The 21,247-nt window shown below is 52.1% G+C and overlaps 1 protein-coding gene across 3 annotated transcripts in view; it reads left to right on the forward strand.

Moving 5' to 3' along the window:
- The window catches only part of ARRB1 (arrestin beta 1), a 175,365-nt gene that overhangs the window by 78,285 nt on the left and 75,833 nt on the right, over positions 1-21,247 (forward strand). For all 3 annotated transcript variants that reach the window (XM_074954585.1, XM_074954578.1, XM_074954593.1), the window contains one exon: positions 13,948-13,978. In XM_074954585.1, coding sequence (XP_074810686.1) covers positions 13,948-13,978 — 31 coding nt within the window. The remainder of the gene's footprint in view (positions 1-13,947; positions 13,979-21,247) is intronic.

The following is a 21,247-nucleotide window of genomic DNA, read 5'->3' on the forward strand; positions in this document are numbered from 1 at the left end:
CTACGCTTTTCAGTGATGGACATGCCAGGTGCATTCCCTGCTGATGGCATGTGGTGGTGGGAACTCTATGGGTTCGTATGTTAGTGGGAGCTATAGCAGGGGAGTGAGAGAGACAGAGGAAACTGAGGGCTGGATCCTCAGCTAGTGTAAATCATTTGTTGCTCCATTAAAGTTAACTGACTGTGATGCTTTTCACCAGCGGAGGATCTGGTGCAGTAGTTTCATTTCTTCCTCTCTGCTCAGCATCACCGCTAGTAATCAGGGCCCTGTTGTGCTAGGCGCTGCATAGATCCATGTGCCCAGGAAAGCTCCAAAAGGGGGGACAATGGAAATCAGATGGTTGAGCAAGAAACAGGCAAGAGATGATAGGTACAGATCAGAGATTTCAAGACCAGAAGGGACCATTGTGATCATCCAGTCTGACCCCCTGCATAGCACAGGCCGGACACCTGTCCCCAAATAATTCCTAGAGTAGAGCTTCTTGCAAAACAACCAGTCTTGATTTAATAATTCTCAGTGATGGAGAATCCATCACGACCTCTGGTAAATTGTTTCATTGGATAATTAACCTCACCATTAAAAATGTACCCTTTATTTCCAGTCTGCATTTGTCTAGCTTCAACTTCCAGCCATTGGACCGTGTTAGATCTGTCTCTGCTAGACTGAAGAGCCCCTTAAATATTTGTCCCCTGTGTAGATCCTTAGACTGTAATCAAGTCACCCCTTCTCTTTGTTAAGCTCAATAGATCGAGCTCTTTGAGCACTACAAGGCAGGGTGTCTAATCCGCTCCTGAATGCACAAGTCGGAGGCTGGATGTCATGGGAAAGGAGGATCTGGAGGTTGAGGGAGACGTACAGTTTCTGTCAAGTTGAGTAGACCTCCTGTGGCTGGCAGATGGTGTTGTGGATAGTGGTGGCATGCGGCTCCATTCAACTCTGTCCCCCAGCCCTGTCCATTCTCATTCCCCTAACTCCTCGCTGCAGCTTTTCACGCTGGGCCAGCTAATTGCGCACTTGACTTCTTGAGCGCCGTCCCTGGCGAAGTGCCACCGTGTCTCAGCCTGATGGAGCCAACCGGTGATCTGCCCTGGCCCCTTCTTGCCTGGCGCTGGCTGGATTAAATCTACTATGAATGGGGCTTTCTCTGGTTTGACCTGATTGCATTGCACTGCCCACTTTGCCCTCTGCGGGTGGAGAACAGAGCAGTCTGTCTGCCCCTGGCTTGTGGAAGTCCAGCGTCCGAACAGGGCAGCAGCCCTGGTTGTGCTTGTGCTGGGAGTCAGCGGATGGCACCGTTACAGGCAGGCTCTGACTGAATGCGCGGGCAGGTAGATCTGGGATGAAATGCTGTTGTCAGGCAGTGGCCCATGGAAGCTAGGGCATTCGAGAAATGGAGCCGGTTCACTGAGTCTCCCTGACTGACAGGGCAAAGACAGAGCCGCTGTTGATAGGAGACACCTAGGCAAGCAAATAAAAGCACAGCAGCATCCCGGTGAGGTGGAGGGAAAGGCAGGAAAAGAAAGCAAGGAAGCAGGCTTGCTGAGCTCTCAGGAGTTGCAGGCATCCTTTATTTTTCAGCAGGGCCTGGCTATTTCTATCCCTCCGCGGCCCTCTGCTGAACGGTTAGTGCTGAAGAAAGGTTGGCCCCTTGGCTCCTCAGATCCAACTTATTAGCTTCTGCTGCGTGGAGAAAGCATTAGAGATTTATGATCACATAAAGCAGAGAAGAGAGAGACGGTGCCATTCCCAGTCCATTAATGTAATGTAGTAGCTTGGCGGGGCCTCCTAGGCCAGGGTTGGATTAATAACTGGAAGGTGGCACCTTTCACTAGGGGAGATTTATGGAAAAGGCTTTATTGAGGGGGTCATTACACCCTGCCAGAGCTCTGTTATCTGCCACAGGCCGTGATCGTGTGGCGAGGACTCTCCTGACTGTGCAATAAATCGGGAGCTGGGTTTGCACTCGGCTTTGCCTGTGAGGTCTGTGTGAGTCCAGCGCACGGTTCCTGCAGCGCATGGTGCCCACGAATGAGACTAGCTTCCTTCGGGACGTTCCAGTGGGGTTCAGAGCGTGGCCTCCTCCTAACTCAGCAATATCCCCTCCAGGTCCCTGGCTGGGACTGTGGAGCAGCCAGGAAGAGACAGGCAGACCCACTGCCACCGGCCACCCCTGCAAACCCATCCCCGGTTTTACCCTTGGCCCAGTGCATGCTGGGACAGATCCGTCAGCCCTGTGGGGTCAGTGCAGACATTATCATTGGTGCTACGGTAGCCCCTTGTGACGGGGTGTACTGCCCCCCTTGGGGACAGCCTGGTGCACAAAGCCAAAGCCACCTGGGGCAGTCAAGATGCCCTGCCCCTCCTGGGGCTGGGCCCTGTAAAGAGGAACATGCAGTGGACTAGGGGACGACCAGAAGCTGAGCTGGCTGCTACAGCTTGCGAGCCCTCTGTCATGGCCTGAGCAGGGCTCCAGGTTTTCTGACTCTAGGTTTGGTGGCTCTGAGGCTAGGGCCATATGAACTGACTTAAGCGGCACCTTGCCCGACCTGCTGCTTGGCGGTCTGCTGGCTGGCGTCAGTTGGGAGGGACACCCCTAGAGGGCCGAACTGAGATCAGGGCCCCATTGTGCTGGACTCATGCAGTAAGGGAGAATCTCCGTCCTGAAGGGCCTGCAGTCTAAACCTACAAAGGAGGTGGTTTTGTGTCTATTACACCGGTGGGTAAACTGAGGCATGGAGCTGTAGTGATGCAGGGAGTCAGAGCCAGGAATTGAACTCCCACCTCCCAGTTCCCGGGCTCTTAACTGCAAAATCATCTAAGTGCGTCAGCAGGAGGAGTAAGTAGGAACCTGGACCGTAACACCAGGGGTGTTAGCCCCATGGTATTGCTCTGCATACTTGGGGATTAACTCAGCTCCAGATGGCATCCATCTCCAGCTCAGCACAGCCTGGCTCAGTAGAGGCCAAAAGGGAGTTTTAGGTTAGTATTAGGAAAAAATGTCTAAGGAGAGTTCCGCATTGGGACAGATTCTTGAGGGGACTGTGATCCCCATCACTGGAGGTTTTTAAGAACAGGTTGAACACCTGTCAGGGCTGGTCTAGGTTTACTTGGTTCTGCTGACATTGCTCCGGGTCTCAGTGCAGTTCCTGAATCCGACATGGCTTTGTCTCAGCCTCCATCCCTCACAGCTGCACCATCTTAGAGGCAATTTGCTCAAGGTCTTACTGCTCCTTTGACGGTTCTTCCGAGCGGGAGATCAGACAGCTGCGTAGAAAGGCAAATGGGCTACGGCTTCTGGAGGAAGGAAGCAGAGGGACCCTGGTTGTTTCCACGCTGTGGGTCTGTCCCTAGCAAAGGAACGGCCCAAATACGATGAAGAATCACTAACTAGCCTAAGGGCGAGAGCTGCATGAGCGCTAAGCACCGGGGCCACATGAACTGGTGCCATGTCTCTGGGCAAATTGCCCGATGAGCGAATGAAGGGGGGAAGTAGCAGACCCAACATAGTGGAGCAGAGGGTTTGATACTATGTCTCTCAAAATCTCCCTCAGTGAATTAATTTGAATTGATTTGGGGAGAAACACTGTCTGGTAGTTTGAAAGCTGGCTTCAGGGCTATAGATGGAGAGACGGGTCTTGTCCTACTGCACTGCTTTCCTGGACTGGGGAGGAGATCCCTTGTGCGTGAAAATCTCCAGATGGTATAGAACTACTGAAGCTGCTCCTACCCCATCTCCGCGACCAGCCCCAGGAACAGGGGGTGTGGAAGAGGTGTCTCTATGCCCTTTGGGGCCACTGGCAGCTGGTGCAAAGTAGAACAACCCTGAGGCTGCTCCGCTTTATGCCAGAGATCACTTGGGTAACTGGTTGGACCCAGGACTGACAGATGTAAAGATGGCATAAGTCTACCCTTCCCCCTGCCCACCCCCAGCTCTCTGAACTGTGCTGGATGCCACTGCCATGCAGCCACGGATCTGGGCCAAAGTGTAATGCTAAACATTAGTGGTATCTGTTTGGGGGAGTTGCCTGCTGGCACATAACTCAGGGATCAGTGTTGGGTTTGGTCTTATTTACCATCGCCATGAGTGACCTGGAAAAGGGAGCGGAGAGCATGTCCATGTGCAGCTCACACTGACGGGTGAGGAGCTGCAAACACCAGGACGGAGAAGAAGCCAAAGGGAGTGGGAGAGGTTAGAAACTGCGGAACAGAGATTGGCAGGAGGAGAAATGCAGGCTAATGCACTGTGGGGGAGCCAGGTGAAAGCAGAGGAACTGGGAGACTCTCAGGAAGGTGTGACACTGAGCGATAGTGGGGTGAACGTGCCACAGATACAACCAGGGCCAGCAAAGCCAAACGGCAGCAGATAGGCCCGGTGGGGAGTGAGCTGCGTCCGCAGCAGCACAAAGCCGGACAGGAACAGCACCTGGGGGGACTGTTCGGTTCTGGGCATGTTGGGAGCAAGTGTGCCAGGAACTGGATGCTGTTCAGAAATGAGCAGGGGGAAAGACAACAGGAGCTAAGTACTGTGGGCTCTGTGGTACTGGTGTGGACCCCTGGCAATCAGAGCCCGTAGGCTGGGGTTGCAGGGGGCAGAATTTTGCCCTACGTGTATAACATGGCCGAGAGGAAGTTAAATGATGGTGATTTCGCTTAGGGGGGCTCGCTAGGTAGGGTGACCAGATGTCCCGATTTTTGGGTCTTTTTCTTATATAGGCTCCTATTAACCCCCACCCCCATCCCGATTTTTCACATTTGCTGTCTGGTCACCCTATCTGTAGGAGTGATGAGATGTGCCTAAGGAAAGCGTATGCTGAACATCAAGGGGGGAGGGACGCTCAGGGGAGCATGCCTCTGGTGGGGGGGGGGGCACGTATGGCCCCAGTGAGCGCCGAGTCTGATCCACAGCTCCCAGGACTCATCCTCTCCTGATGCATCCCGCTTGCCCCAGCATGTCGCTGCAAGAAAACATTTTGACCGTTGTCAGCAGGAGCATAAAAACTTCTGTTGAATCGCTGGTGTTGGCAGCGACCCCCGTGTGTGCGCCCCTCTCTTGCCAAACCTCCCCCCCCCCCCCCCGCTCCAAGATTGGAAAGTGGCTCTGGAACCTGGTCAGACTTGTTGGCCCATGCAGCAGCGTGAACTGACCCAGCCTCCTGACAGGCTGCATAGTGACCCCCAAGATGCCCTGAGTGAGCTTAGAGCTGGTTCAGAGCCGGCAGGCCTCTGAATTCTGTCTTGGCAGCTCAGGATTTCAGCTGCCCTTCATTGGTCCGTAGACAGGAAATGGCAGAAGACAGCTACGGCTGCCATTACAACACCAGTGCCCCGTGTTCCCCTGGGATCCAGCGCTGCAGACGCCTTTGCAGCAGGCTCGGCTTCCTTTCTTGCCCACTCCCCGGCCAGAGCCGCGAGGCGGCTGCGATTGGCCCGCTCCCTCAGTCGCGCCTTGATTTCTGTTGCGGTCACATTACGCCGAATTGAAATCCGTTCTATCTTCCCCCCTTCCCGAAGGAGGGAGGGGGAAAAGGAGGAGTGTGGCGATGAAAAATTAATGCAGGCATGACTAAAATATGAGCTTTTCCAGGAAAATGGAATGCGTTTTCACCTCCTTTGCCTGGGGCGTGCTGTAAAATACGCCGGGGGCTGGATTCAGGTGAATAATGGTGCGGGGGGGGGGGGAATAATGGAATCAGAGCTGCTAATTAAAGATCAACAGCACTAGGTCATCTCTGAGCAGCTCCCCCGTTAGTCCGCATGGGCCCATTCCTGCAGTGCTCCCAGTCAGAGACCACCAGTCCCTGGGCACTGCGGAGGGCAAACTTCACTGCAACTGCCTTTTAATGCAGGCTCAGGTTGCATTTCAGAGCCATTTAAATCCCCAGCGCACGTCCCACTGTTACCTGAACTTAAAGAAGTAACTCCATTAGCTGGCAGCAGTAGGTGGCTGTTATCCTCTGTGCGGACTAGCCACTAGAGGGGAACATGGCGTACACGGGCCATATTTTTCAGTACTCCCTCCGGACCCGGTTGCTGTACACACCAACTTGTCCTGCTGGTTGGTTCTTTCTGTGCACGGACTCGATGCTTCCCCCTGCAATCCACCCGGGCAGGTGGGATGGTAAAGCTTCTGGACCATGATTTTCAGTGTGATCAGCCCTTGCGTTGAACGGCAACTTGTGGTACAAAATGGAGATGGTCGTACTCTGCCCTGGATTCGTGGGCTTGGATTCGGGTACTTCAGTGGTTTGGGGAGCCTTAGAATGGAGGGCTAAATAGCGATGGTTCGAGCCAGTCGCTGCAGCAACCAGAGGTTAATAGACAGGAGCTGAGTGCTTCCTGTGAAGGTGATGGGAGCTCAGGCTGCTCACTGGTCCGTAGGGAATGCTGGCGAGCGGGCGTGTGTGCTGTGCAAAGGCCTGGTGGTAGCGCCTCGCTCTCTCCAGGGAAGGAGCTGCGTAGCTGAGTTCCTGGGCTCGGTAATTGCTTGTGACACAGCAAACTGGGTCAGTTGCTGCAAAGGAGAGGGGTGCCGCCTGCTCTGGGCACGGCAGGCCAGGGAGGAGATGGAAATGCTTCGCTGTCCTCAGGACATGACACCGAGCTGGGCAGGGGGAGAGCTGGGGAGGGAGGCTGAAAATGATCAGGGGGCTGGGGAACATGACTTACGAGGAGAGGCTGAGGGAACTGGGGTTATTTAGTCTGCAGAAGAGAAGAGTTAGGGGGGATTTGATAGCAGCCTTCAGCTACCTGAAGGGGGGTTCCAGAGAGGCTGGAGCTCGGCTGTTCTCAGTGGTGGCAGATGACAGAACGAGGAGTAATGGTCTCAAGTTGCAGTGGGGGAGGTCTAGGTTGGATATTAGGAAAAACTATTTCACTAGGCGGGTGGTGAAGCACTGGAATGGGTTCCCTAGGGAGGTGGTGGAATTTCCATCCTTAGAGGTTTTTAAGGCCTGGCTTGACAAAGCCCTGGCTGGGATGATTTAGTTGGGGTTGGTCCTGCTTTGAGCAGGGGGTGGGACTAGATGACCTCCTGAGGTCTCTTCCAGCCCTGATATTCTATGTGTCTATGATTCTATAACTGAGCAAAGCAAGGCGGTAGAGGGGGTGGGCTAGCTCTGTGTTCGTGGGCACGTGCGGCTGAGTTTTTGGTGGTCAGTTGGGGATACATCTTTCTGGGTGTGTCTGTGTAGTGCCTCTCTGGGAGCTTTGATTTTCCCTGTGTCAGCCTCTCTGTGTTCTGGGTTTGGGCTCACCTATGTGTGGGGTTCCTTTCCCGGCCTGTTTGTGGGCGCGCGTACCCGCCTGCTCCACTTCCCTGCGTGTGCATAGCGAGCTCTCCACCTCCCTGGGACCCCACTGCAGATCTACCCTCAGTGAGCGGGGAGCAGAGGCGCTGGCCAGGGTTGGCATCTCGCTGGTCCTCAGCCAAGCCCCCCTCGCTCTTTTGGCTGAAGGAGTCTGCAAATTGGCCAAAGTGAGCAGGGAGCCAGAGGTGAGTCCCCAGCGTCCCCACCTGCCTTTCTCACAGCTGTCGCTGGGCCAGAGCAAGGAGCATTGACCCTCCTGCCGCTGCCTCTTGCCGCTTCACGCCTGCAGCCTGCTGACAGATTGGGGGAGCCTTTGCCCTCGAAGCCCAGAGGATGCACAGCGCCATAAACCGGCCAGCGCTCGCTTTGACGACGGAGACAGCTTGGCCGAGGGGCTGATTCCACACAGTCTGCAGGGAGAACCTCTCTCTTTTTCAGTCACTCTGAGCTTCCCGGGGTGGCTTTCCCCCCTGGATCACAAAGCTCTGGAAGTGTTCATGAACTGAGCTTCCCAATCCCCCTGGGAGGGTCTAGTACACCCACTCTGTAGCTGGGGGAACCTGAAGCGTGGAAAGACCAAGTGACGTGCAACCACAGCGCACGCCAGAGCTAGGAAGAAAACCCACGCATCCTGAGCCCTGCTCCTGTGTTCTGACCGCTAGGCTACACTGCCACCGCAGTAGTACACGCTGACCCCACGTACCTGTGCCTCAGGATGGAGGGGAAGATGCCACCCTCTAGCAGTGAAATGGAGAGTGCAGGCAGCGTTGGTTGGGTAGGATGCCACTGCACTGCCTTTGAAATGACAAGGAGCCAGAGCAGCTGGCAGGGACCTCAAAGGGAAGGGAAGTATTGTTCCAATTATGCCGCGATTCTCTGAGCGTCCGTGAAGCTGTTGCTGCTGCGTAGCGAATGGGGAGCGGAACAGAAGCACAAAGAACCTCTCTCCAGCTGCTCTGTGTGCAAACAATAACCCCCAACCTCTGCGGGGAATCCGGCTCTCCACCGGGATGGCACACAACCGATCTGGGAGAACAAGAGCTGAAGATGTGACGTTGGGCAGGGGAGTCTGGGCTGGCAAAGATGTTGACACTTCTTAGCACTGGGAAAAGCTTCGACACAAAGCATTTAGCTGCTGCTGAGTCAATAAAGCAAGACTGAGTCGGTTTCGGCTTGTCATCTTCTCTCTCCCATGCTGTGGTTGTTTATTAGCATTACAATAGAGGCCCTGACACAGATGGGGATTCCATCACGCTGGGTGCTGTATAAACCTGCAGAGAGACCAGCTCTGCCCTGTCAAGCTCACAATCTATATAGCCAACACAAAGGGTGTGAAGGGAAACTGAGGCACAGAGGGGGGAAGTGGCTTGCCCAAGCTCACCCAGCAGCAAAGCAGGGACTAGAACCCAGGTCCCTGACTCCTGGGCCAGAGCCTGCCCCACTGAAGCACACTGCCTCTCAGTAGCTGAGTCTATGAGCCTTTTCAGAAGGGTGGATTAGGTGGGTGAGAGCTGCGCAATGTTGACAGGTGGCCTCTGAAAGGGGAGGGAGAGTTGGTGAAATTGACACACAAAGGTGACCTGCAAGCTCAGAGGCAATGTATTGTGCTGCGTAACGGTCGTGTTGTGTAGGGTGTGAGACACGTGAAGGAAAGACAGGTCTCCCATAGAGTGTCCTGATTAATGTGACAACCTCACTTTAGAACAGGGGACATAGCGCTGCGTCCCATCAGCTGTGGTGGGCCAAGAGCAAATGAGCTCCTATTCCAATGGGGGGTGACTTGGAACGGACCCTTGGGCTTGTCAGTTCACTCACCGCCTCTGTGGCACCCTGTGACATGGGGAACCTCCTGGAAGGGAAGTAGGTGGCCAACTCCCATCGAATTCCAGTGGGTGCCTAAATCCTTCCAGCCCCTTCAGAATCTCAGCCAAAGTTCCCGCAGTGCTCTGAGTGCCAGCCGGTGCTAGAAGCATTGGAATAGCCTTTGTAAAGGACAGATGTTTTTCTAACACAGAGATCCCGTCTTGGGCTGGCTGACCTGGTCTTTGTCTAACCCGGATTCTGTTAAAACATTTTGGGTATGTTGGATCCAATAGAGATGAAGGAGCAAATCCCAAGCCCTGCCTAGCCCAAGGCAGGAAGGCCACGGGAGCTGGGACCCTGTACACTCCTTGGCATGTTTACCCGTTGTTACAGAGATTACGTGGAGAATAAACTCTTTGGGATAGTCTGTATGGCACCGACAGGGTCCTGGCCCCTGACTGGGAGTCCAACGTGCTGTTCCATACAATGAATCATAGCAAGAACTCATGAGTGATATTCTGAAACAGCCTGTGGAAGTTCTGGCAGATCGTCTCAGCTCCTAGGAGCTGCCAGGCTGGAACAGACCAACACCGCATCGAATCCAGCAGCCCGATTCGGAGCGTGGCCAGCACCACGTACTGCAGCAGAAGGTGCAAGAGTCCGAATGACAGAACAAGGAGCGATGGTCTCAAGTTGCAGTGGGGGAGGTTTAGGTTGGATATTAGGAAACACTATTTCACTAGGCGGGTGGTGAAGCACTGGAATGGGTTCCCTAGGGAGGTGGTGGAATCTCCTTCATTAGAGGTTTTTAAGGCCTGGCTTGACAAAGCCCTGGCTGGGATGAGTTAGTTGGGGATTGGTCCTGCTTTGAGCAGGGGGTTGGACTAGATGACCTCCTGAGGTCCCTTCCAACCCTAATATTCTATGATTCTATGAATCTGTGAATACCCACAGTGGGCAACGAATAGTTATTTATCAGTGTTAACGTCCGCTGGTGCTTGAGCAGTGGCTGGTCCCTGGGCTGACACCCCGGACATGGAACCAGGCACCACCAGAGCCAAGGTTCCCGAGTCACGGGCTGTCACAATTTATATCCTCTGTGGGTCAGGCACAGAGGGTGACTTGTAACACACTCACGAGTGGGTTATTCTTGCATTATGAAGGGGTAAATAGGAGCAGCTGATTTCCCTTCTCTGCACCAGTCAGCGCGTCCTATACCTCCTCTCATTTGGCTTCTCAGCTACACAACTCCAGTCTTTTCAGTCTCTCCAGCTGTGGGATTCTCGCCAGGCCTATCTAATTATTCTCAGCAGCTGTCCCCTGTCTTTCTGCTCCATCTTTTTGGGAGATAGGGTGACCAGAACTGACCCTGGTACATCTAGATAGCATAGCACAGATGGCTAGAGGGTCTCACTGGGCCCTCCGGGTTTGTCCCCCAAGTGGTTACAGTTCTGTCAGATCGCAGCAATGTATGCCACAATCTCAAATTGGTCCTCCCAAGGCACCTCACTTTGCATTTGCTGGCACCGCCATCACGGTGCTTATCCTCCTACCTCCTCTAGGTCCCTCTGACGTTCCTCTCTGCCTTCTCTAGCCCTGATTAACCTCAGTGACTTTGTGTCATCTGCACATGTCCCCTGTCCCCGTTCTCTCCCTCTTCTAAAGCATTAATAATTACTCTAAACACCATCCCTCGCATGGAGCCTTCTGGCATCTGCTCCCTTTAGCCATGATGAAAACTGACCATTTAGCCCCAGACCTTTGTTTCCTGTCTCTTAGCCCATTGTGAAACTAGGGCGATACTTCACCTCTCAGCCTGTTAGTTTCCCTAATAGCATCTCGTGAGGGACTTTCCAAAAGCTTCTTCAAAGTCCAAATAAGTTATATCAACCATAACTAATCTCCTTTATTCCCTGTTCTCAGATAACTCAGGTAGATTAAAGAGACACCAGATTCCTTTCCCGTCAGTCTAGGTGCAGATATTCTAAGCAGACAGAGCTGGGTGCAATGGGCGCTAGCCCCATAGGGAGTCCCAGTTAATTTTACCCCACCTCTATCCATGGAATGGACTTAAACATCCATTTAAACCAAGGGAATGACTTCCTTTGCCTTCAATGGGTGTTGGATTAGGCGCACAGCTTCCTGGAGTCAGGCTGCCTGCATTCTCTCCCGGCTCTGCTACTGATGCTGGGTGACCATGGTGGAGCTGCTCTGTGTTTACTCCTTGGGAGGCGCTGGGGGTCCCTCGGCGATGAGCGGCGTCACAGGCTAGCCAGACAGACGCTCTCTGGCGGAATTTCCTACAGCAGTCAGACTCAGGAGGACGCAGTGAATTATTCCCAACCTGCAGTAGCAGATCCTCTCTTCCAGCTCGGCACAATTATCACTCCACCAGCCTCCTTAAAGAAACCCCCAGTGTTTGACTTTCTGATGGCAGCCGGGATCTGGACGTGCAGCAGAGACATGGAGTCCATTGCCAAGCACCAGGCGGTTTGTCACTAGCAGTCAGGTGAGGATTAGCTCTAGCACGGCTGCTTCTTCCGAGGGATTTTCATCTTCCTCAGCTGCATGATGATAACATAGAATTGTAGAAGATCAGGGTTGGAAGGGACCTCAGGAAGTCATCTAGTCCAACCCCCTGCTCAAAGCAGGACCAATCCCCAACTAAATCATCCCAGCTGGGCTTTGTCAAGCCAGGCCTTAAAAACCTCTAAGGATGCAGATTCCACCACCTCCCTAGGGAACCCATTCCAGTGCTTCACACACCCCGCCCCCACCAGTGAAATAGTTTTTCCTAATATCCAACCTAGACCTCTCCCACTGCAACTTGAGACCATTACTCCTTGTTCTGTCATCTGCCACCATTGAGAACAGCCGAGCTCCATCCTCTTTGGAACCCCGCTTCAGGTAGTTGAAGGTTGCTATCAAATCCCACCTCACATATCCACCAGGAAGGCAGCTCTCAGCCTAGACTTCTCCTGCTTCCTCCCTCAATGCTCCCTGGTTTCTCGCCACTCCAGAGCAAACGGATCAGACTCAGCACAGAGCATCAGCTTTGGAGAGAATGTTTCCTAAGGCCACAGGCCTAGGGTGACCATACATCCCGTTTTGCTGGGACACTGCCCTTTTTTAAGCCCTGTCCTGGACATGCTGACTTTTTTGGGCAAAAATGGGCGTTTGCCCCGTTGTTCTGGCCCGTTGCAAGTTGCTCAGATCAGCTGGCAAGAGCAAAGGGAACAAACAAGTAGGTTGAGCCCCCGGGATGGTGCGGGGCTCGGGCAGTCAGCCCCGGGGCAGTGCGGGGCTCGGGCAGCCAGCCCAGGGTGGCATGGGGCTCAGGTGGACAGCCCCAGTTCCAGGCGCCATGGGGCTCGGCAGTCAGTCAGTGGCAGCATGGGGCTCAGGCAGCTGACCCTAGTCCGGGTGGCCTGGGGCTCAGGCGAGCAGCAATGTCAAGTGGCTTGGGACAGCCCTGTGCAGGGTGGGGGGTGTCTCAGGTGAGCAGCAACACCAGGCGGCTCAGGACAGCACCGCACGGTATCCTGATTGCACTGGTGACAGGCCCCTTTAAGAGGGAGCAGGGTCCAGAGCACCGGTGACTGGCCAGCTGTCTCCCAGCTGGGCTTGAGAGAAGGCACCTGGCCTTTATAAAGGAGAGCTGTGTGACAACAGATTGAGGAGGGAGGGATGAATGAATGAATGAATGAATGAATGAATGAATGAATGAATGATGGATGGAAGGCTCATGCAGTGGGCCCTGGGAAATGAGGGGAAGAACCAGTCTGGCAAGGGCAAGCTGGGCCTAGAAGCAAGGGATTGACTCTGGAGGGGGATCCCCGGAGCAGGGGTAGGACTCTCCAGTGAGGAGGCCTGGGAGTGGAACGCCGTGGGCTGCAGGAGAAGGCTCACGGGGAGACATGGGTCCTGGAAGTCTCAGGGAGGAGACTTGGAGAGTGGGGTGCTGGGAGAGGAGCTGAGAGAAGCAGGGCAGAGGGGTTACTCACCCTCGGGTGAGTCACCTGGGAACGGTGCCCTTTGAATGGGGGTGAAGCGCTACTGTGTTGTGTCTGGGTTTTCCCTTGGGAGGAACTGATTTTCCCATGAGGGGTCTGCTGACTGTGGCACTTTATGAATAAAAGGATTTGAATTTTCTACGGAGAGAGACAGTATTCCTTTGCATGCATGACTAAAGGGGACAAAGGCAGGCGTCCTTGGCGTATTGGAGTCTGCCAGAGGAGGGGCCACCCTATCACATAGGGAAACTTAGGCTCGGGGGGAGCGATATGCCCAAGGTCACACAGAGCTGGCAATATAATGCGAATGGCCCAAGCCCTAGCCTAGCACCCCTTCTGCTAGACAACACGGCCTCCTGTTAGCTCAAAATAGTGAGTGCTAGCTGCAAAATGTGCTGCCAGAATTCAATCATGGGCTCCCGTCCCCACCCTTGAGAAGACTGCTGGCTTTAAACAGACTCACAGTCACAACTCAGGCCCAGCTGCTGCTGATTTCAGTGGGTGGCTTGCTTGAGTGATGACTGCACTCCGCTGGTTTTTGTCCAGTTTGGAGAAGGTGTTAAAAGATCAGCGCATGCTGATGGGAGCTTCTAGCAAACTTTAGGGACTCTGGTACTACAGGATTAAGTACTGGGTAGACAGACAGATTCTATCAAAATCCATATATATAGATGCCTCAATAAGCCCTGGGCTTGCCTATATTGTGTTTTGGCTACCCCAGTTTAGCTATGCCAGTACAGCTGCATGCACCTGTGAAGTTCACCCTGGTTTCAAAGTCTCTCTTCTGTGCTTGCTAACAAATCTTTCCCTTCCTTGTTTTGCAGAGTATTTAAGAAAGCGAGTCCCAATGGAAAGGTGAGTCCATCATCCTTGTATCTTTGGGTTTTGAAAGCCAGGATCGGGGTATGTCAAAAGCCATTTTTTCAAGTGTGCCCTGTCAAAATTCGAGGGCCCCTTGTATGGCCGTGACATGATAGTGTCTGAATGTGCTGCGAAATGGATGCATGAGGCTTAATGAAGGGAATGCAGAAGTAAGTAACCTGGCTGATAAGGCATTTTTAAACCACAAAATGTACAATGCTTGTTTCAAAATAGGGAAGCTTGTTCTTCATTTTATGGTACCCAAATGTCTGCTAGATGCTTCTTGGAAGATATGGGAAGCAATGGCCCCTGCCTCACACTGCAAAATTCTAATCTGGACACAGTCTTGACAGCCCCGGGTGTTCACTTATCATGAGTCAGGTCCAAAAAAATCTTGAGATTGGTGTAAAAATAATGAGGTTTTTTTTAAAAAAAATAATGACTTTTGGGCTTTTTTTTTTATTTGCCTTTGGTTTCTGAGCTATAAGGGGTTTGTGATGGGTTTCCCCCCCTCGGGGTGCTGCCTGGAACTGGGGTACCACTGAGCCCCCTGACCCACCAGCCTGGGCTCCCACTCACCTTGTAATGCTGTGACAAGCTGCAGACACGCTCCTGGTCTCACACTTTCACCAGCACACAGGTAGGGACACACCCAGCTGCAGCTACACACATAGGTGCTGAGATCAACTCTGCATGGGAAGGATCAGCTAAGGCACCTCCCAGTTCCTAAGGCATGCACCCCCCTCTGGAGTGTAAACGCAAAATTATACTGTTGTGCACTTCACAGAAAAGCTCATGAAATTCACCTCCTCCCTCAATGTGGAGAGAGATATGCAACAGCTTTCTGACCCCAGTTATGATTTCCACACACTGGTTTTAGACAAAACAAAAACAAGTTTATTAACTACAAAAGATAGATTGTAAGTGATTATAAGGGATAGCAAACAGATCAAAGCAGATTACCTAGCAAATAAACAAAATGCTATTTAGACTTAATATACTAAATAGGTAGGATATAAATTAGGAAATTCTCACCCTGGGTGTTAACAGGCTGGCACATTCATAGATTCATAGATACTAAGGTCAGAAGGGACCATTATGATCATCTAGTCCGACCTCCTGCACAACGCAGGCCACAGAATCTCACCCACCCACTCCTGCGAAAAACCTCTCACCTATATCTGAGCTATTGAAGTCGTCAAATCGTGGTTTAAAGACTTCAAGGAGCAGAGAATCCTCCAGCAAGTGACCCATGCCCCATGCTACAGAGGAAGGCGAAAAGCCTCCAGGGCCTCTTCCAATCTGCCCTGGAGGAAAATTCCTTCCCGACCCCAATATGGCGATCAGCTAAACCCTGAGCATATGGGCAAGATTCACCAGCCAGGTACTCCATTCTTAAGGCTCAAGCTGCCTTGGCTTTCCCAGGTGTTCATACACAGCCTAGCAATCCCTTAGCATGGGACCATCACTTCCCTCCTGTTCAGTATTCCTCAGGTGTTTCCAGGTGTGTTGTAGGGAGAGTGAGGTACCATCATGATGTCATTGTTGGAATCTGGGTAGAAGCGTCATGAGCACTGTTCCCTCTAAGCTGTGTGCATGTGGATGCGCACACAGATCCTAAACCCCACACACATGGCGAAACACCCCGCGCACAAAAATTTGCACAGAAGAAATTTTTTGCGCACACGGCCTGTCAAAAATTAGAGGGAACGTCGGTCATGAGACTGGTCATGGTCAGGTGGATGGCCTGAAGAGTGGGACTCTAGAACAGGGGCAGAACAGAACTAGGAACCAAGGGTTGGGGGATTCCTGGGTGAGGGTAATGGACAGTCATGGGACCTCTATATATTTTACTGCATGAATTGGGCGAGTGGTTGCACCACGAAGGTTTTATGGACTATTGTATGTATAAATGAATAGATTACGTCTGGGGGCAGGCCTTGGTATCGGACAGTGAGAGACTGTCCTCTTTTTAATGGCTGGCCCAAAAGGAAACTGGGGCAGATGCACTTACTACGTGACCTGCTGCCAGCGGGTGCTCTACGACAACAAGGTGGTATAACAGATATGAACATGGAGCTTCCCCTCTTAATGAGCCAGTTCATCACACAGCTCTGGGTCAGTAACAGCTTCACAGCAGTGATGACCGCAACATTAGCCCTGAGACCAGAACTCAAGTTCAGTGTCCAACAGTGCCACTGTTTTGCTGGGTGACCTTGTTGGTCACTTTCCCTCTGGGTGTGTCTCTTCCCCCGTCCCGCTGTTTGTCTGTTTAGCTTGTAAGCCCTGTCTCTCTCTCTGCGTTTACATCCCCTAGTGCAGTGGGGCCACGGCTGAGGCCTCTGGGCAGCACAGCACTACAAATATAATACATACTCCTGGGGGAATTCTGTGCTACTGCACATGCACATAATTAATGAGCCACACATATTTTAAATTTTTTGTGCAGAAAAAAGTTTCTGCTGGAATGTTGCTGTAGTTCTGCCTTTTGCCCACCATAGCGTACTGTGGTGCTAGAACAGAGCCGCAGCTCCCAGCCAGCTAGGGAAGAGAAAGAGCCTGCCTTCTTTGCATCGCCTGTCAGGCCAGGTCAGGAAACAGGGGCTACTGGGAGACAGACAGTGTGGCATGCTGGGGGGGTCAGACAGAGGCTCATAAGGGCTAATGGGGGAGGACAGACTGGGGCAGGGGCTGAATGGGAGTGGAGGTGCAAGGCCACAGTGAGGAGGGAGGTGTAAGGCCACATGGTGATGGGGGAGAGGGTGCAGAGCTACATAGGGACAGAGGGTGGCTGAATGGGGGCACAGAGACACATGGGGACAGGGGATGGGGTTCAGGGACACATAGGGATGTGGTGGCTGAGTGGGGGCACAGACACAGGGGTACAAGGGGAGGGGGTGCAGGGACACAGGAACAGGGGGTGGCTGAGTGGGGGCACACACATGGGGACAGGGGGAGGTGGTGCAGGGACACATAGGAACAGGGGGGACAGGGGGGACAGACACATGGGGACAGGAGGACGGGGTGCAGGGCAACATGGGAATGGTGGAGTGGATGTCTGAGTGGGGGTGGAGGGACACATGGGGACAGGGCAGATGTGCCTGACTGAATGGGAGAGGCTAGGGGTCAGCCATGGTCTGCATGGGGGAAGCTCCCTAATAGTCGTCCCCCCCCACACACACACCCTCAAAAACAAAACAGAACACCTATTCAATACTTTTCCCACTCATACCCAACAACCTTCCAAGTTCACACCCAGGCTCCTTCCCAGCAATTACTTCCCTCTCCTTCAGCTCTTCTGTTACCCGGACTCCCCCCAGCATTTACACTTCTTCTGAGGGGTGGAAGAAATACGGTTCTGCATTGTAGTGTAAATGAATTATTACTCAGTTCTGTATTAATATGCTTAGTAAAGAATCTATTAGTCAAAAAAACATTTCCTGAACCTTTTTTGTTGTCTGTATTGTTACAGAAATACTTGCTGACAGGTATTGTGAAATAAGTGACCAAAAATAATTGAAACTGTGATTATGTTGTGTTATTTTGACACACAAAATATGCAGAATTTGAAAAATTGTATGCAGAATTTTTAATTTTTTGTTGCAGAATTTTAAATGTTTTGGTGCAGAATTCCCCCAGGAGTTACCACAGGTTGGAAGCCATTTTTGAGGAGGGTGTGTACAGAAATTAGCAGCTGCTTGGCATGAAAGCCAGAAGTTTCATGTATTTGCTAACTCAGAAATGGCCTGGGCAATCGGCTCAGCAGAAATCTAGCCTCTCAGTGCTAAGGGCGAGTATTTGGGCAACATGGACTAGGGTTATTTGGACAAAGTCAGAAGGGAGTAAATACAGGGCTTAGAATGGAATGGATATTGCATCCTTCAATATGGAGCCAACTTTCTTAGGTACAGAGCCAATGAAATATCGAGAGACTGGATCATAAGGAAACGTGCTTCCTCTTGCATTACATTTGCGCCCATGCAGAGAACCAGTGGAGCATTTTGAGCAGATAGCAGGAAACCTGTGATCGTACTGTCAAATCTAGCGAGTGTGCATGCAGCACATTTTACACTGTTATAACTTGGCCAGATGAAAATGAATTTTCACCCGACCACGTCTGCAATGGAAGAACCACACCTCTGCTACATTTCAAGTTTTGTCTGTGTCCTACTGAGGTGCTAGAACTATGTTTCCAAAATGCAAACTTTCTCCTTTATAAGGATCAAAGAGCGTAATATGCTTTCTTTGTCCTCGAAAACCAGTGCTCCGTTTTGCTCAAACTTTTCAGAGCCCTGTAAGGGTACATCTATACAGCAAAACAAAAAAAAGGCAGATATCTCTGCACAGATCAGCTGACTCGGGCTTGCAGAGCTCAAGCTGTGGAGCGACCAAAAGCGGTGTAGATGTTCGGGCCCGGGCTGGAGCCTGGGTTCTGAAACCCAGCAAGCAGGGAGGATCTCAGAATCTAGGCTCCAGCCCGAGCCTGAATGTGTACGTTGCTACTGTTAGCCCCACAGCGCCAGCCTGGCTCAGTTGAGCCCGGCTCTAGGACCTCCTGCTGCGGGGCTGGTTTTGTGGTGTAGGCATAGCCTTAGATGGGAACACAGCAAATTTCAGCCTCAAATGTCCAAGTTTGACAAAGCTAGAAGTAAAGCAAGGGGGGGGGAGAAAAGGGGAAAATTGTGGGCCCCCCCCGCACATACAGTTTCCCTCCCACCTTTTTTAAAGTTTGAAATTTATCAACGTTGGGAAAAAAAGAGATTTTTTTCACATTTCAGAACATTTCAACCAGCTTTGGCATTGGGTGAAAAATGAGATGGGAAATTTCATCAAAATCTTTCCCGGGTTTATTTTTTTGAATTTAAAAATTTGAGACTTTTCATCAAAATCCCCCCAAAAAAACTCCCAGCTCTGGGTTAGACACGTCTGAAAAGAGCCCTGGAGACTGGAGATGCCCAGGCAATCTTAACAAGAGGCATTGCTTTGCATGCCACCAGCACCAGACCTCATGTGTCTACTCCCCCACTGCCCAAAAATACGTTTAATATTTTTTTTAAAAAAAAGCCTTTGAAGAGACAGGCCTATGTGCACCCCCCTTTTCCCAAAGGATTCCCTGTCTCCGGACCAGATTATTCCACATCCCATCAAACCAAAACGGAAATCTGATGGCCAGCAAAGCTCTGCGTACCCATCGACACACTAGCAGTGATCGGTTTCCTATCCTGTGCTTCTCTGCCACTGGATTCAGGCCCTTATACGGGGTTGGATTCTCCTTTGTGACAGATTTAACTCCACTGGGTGCAATGGGAGTGAACTTCGGATTTGCACCAGTGTAAGTGAGCGCAGAATCGGGTCCAATCTTTATAGCAAGCCAAATAAAGAACACAAAGCTAGAAGCTGCCATGTGTCACAGGTGCATTACAGTGCCCTTGCTCTGCAGTTGTAAGAGAAGCCTTTAGTTGAAATAGTTACTTCTATTGATTGAACACCAGTTGGTTAATGAAGTCCTAGTTATTGTGACTATGTAGTGGTTACTCAGCTGTCTGGTCACACTACATAGGACTGCAATAGCCCATAGTACAACTGTCCCACCAAACTTAAAGGATGCCCTTAGACTTCAAAGGCTAGATTTCTTCCAGCCTTCCGCATAGGGGTCAGATTTTCAAAAGGGCTCAGATCCCATAGAGGCCCTTAGAGAAGGGTAGAGTCTCTGCGCCCAGCAGCTCCCTGTGTGACGCCGATAAGCAGTTTCACAAGAGCGCCCAATGGGCTGAGCTGCTGAAAATCAGTCCCCTAAATGGGGACTCATCGCTGCAGAAAATCTGGCCCCTAAAGGAAAGTGGGACCCTTTGTCATTTTGAACTTCACTGTTGTGGCCTGAGAAACTGGTAAAGGAGGGTTAGAGCAATCCAAGGGTGTCTGAATAAATGACTGCCATTCATACTGTGCTTTCATTGCCCAAAGCACTTGAAAAATGTACATGTACTCTCTAGCTCTCTACTTCACCCTGCACGGGAATGCAGCCACCTCTGGGGTGGAACTCAGCCTCTGCTTAACAGCACACAGTGACGCTACTCAATAGTTTAGGATTGATGGCATGATTCTCAGTCACCACAAGGACTCTTCAGGCCACTCTCGTAGTGTAAAAAAGCCGTAGACTGGGTGGAAACAACTCCCTGAGAATCCCTCATGTGCTTGAGTCCTTCCTGGGTAGTGCAGAGCTAGTGTGACCAGAGTGCACTGCAGAACAGCTATTCTCCGCTTACTAGGGCCAATAGGTGAGGCTATGGAAAGCACAGTGTAAATTAGAGCAGCCCTGAGGCTGCTCTAGCTTGTGCCAGGAGCTGGGGAAACCCTTTTGTGGCCCCAGAATACAGGGAGCACAAAGGTGATTTAAAGCAACCTCCAACCCAATTGCCTTGATCCCAACCCCAGATGCAGTGACTTGGCAGAAATGTGCATAGGAGGGAAGAGAGCTACTGGCTGAGTGGCCAGCCTCACTTCCTGCAGCACCCTGGATTCAGGGGCAGGACTCCTGCCCAAGTGCCCCCCTCGCCTGGCCCTGCTTAACTGAGGAGATCATGACCCAGTGGTAAAGAGAGCAAGAAGGGAGGAGTGTGGAGTGAAGGGAACACGGGGAGGGGTGGGGAGGAGATCCAGTGTGAGGGAGAAGAGAGAGAGAGTGGGGAGATGCAGGGTTGGATAAGCACCATTCCTCGCTGCCCCCTGGGCCTGCAGTCTCCCAGCGGTCCTGGCTACAAGGGACAGTCAATGCAATTGCTCAAATGTTGCAAGCTAAGCCTTAAAAGGGGCTGGCCGTGCAGGGAGAGTGTTGAAAGCAGACAATGGTCTCTTGAGCTCTCTCTGCTGCTAGACGACGAGTCCCACTCGGTCACATCACTGTGAAATTTGGTGCAACGGGCGTGCGCAGAGAGAGCCTAGGGATGGCAAGGGGAGACTCCAGGGGCTGACATATTTCAGCTGTGAGGCTAGGACACGAAGGGCCAGGCTGGGGGCGGGGAGAAGAGCCCCAGCACGAGTGTGGATGAGATGGTGCTTGTGTGGGGGTGGGGGAGAAGCCGCACAAGGCATTGAGAGTGTAAGGATCTGCCTGAATGAGCTCATAGCAGCTGGTAAGGTGGTAACAATGCTAGATGCGCCCATAAAAGTCTTTCCTCTTGGGATCTAAGTGGTAAGCTGGGGAAAGACAATGCAAGCTGCGTCACCTGGCCACTAAGGGACCCGCAAAGAGTGATTTTTCCC

The sequence above is a fragment of the Natator depressus genome, chromosome 1 (genome assembly GCF_965152275.1).
Source record: "Natator depressus isolate rNatDep1 chromosome 1, rNatDep2.hap1, whole genome shotgun sequence".
Lineage (NCBI taxonomy): Eukaryota > Metazoa > Chordata > Testudines > Cheloniidae > Natator > Natator depressus.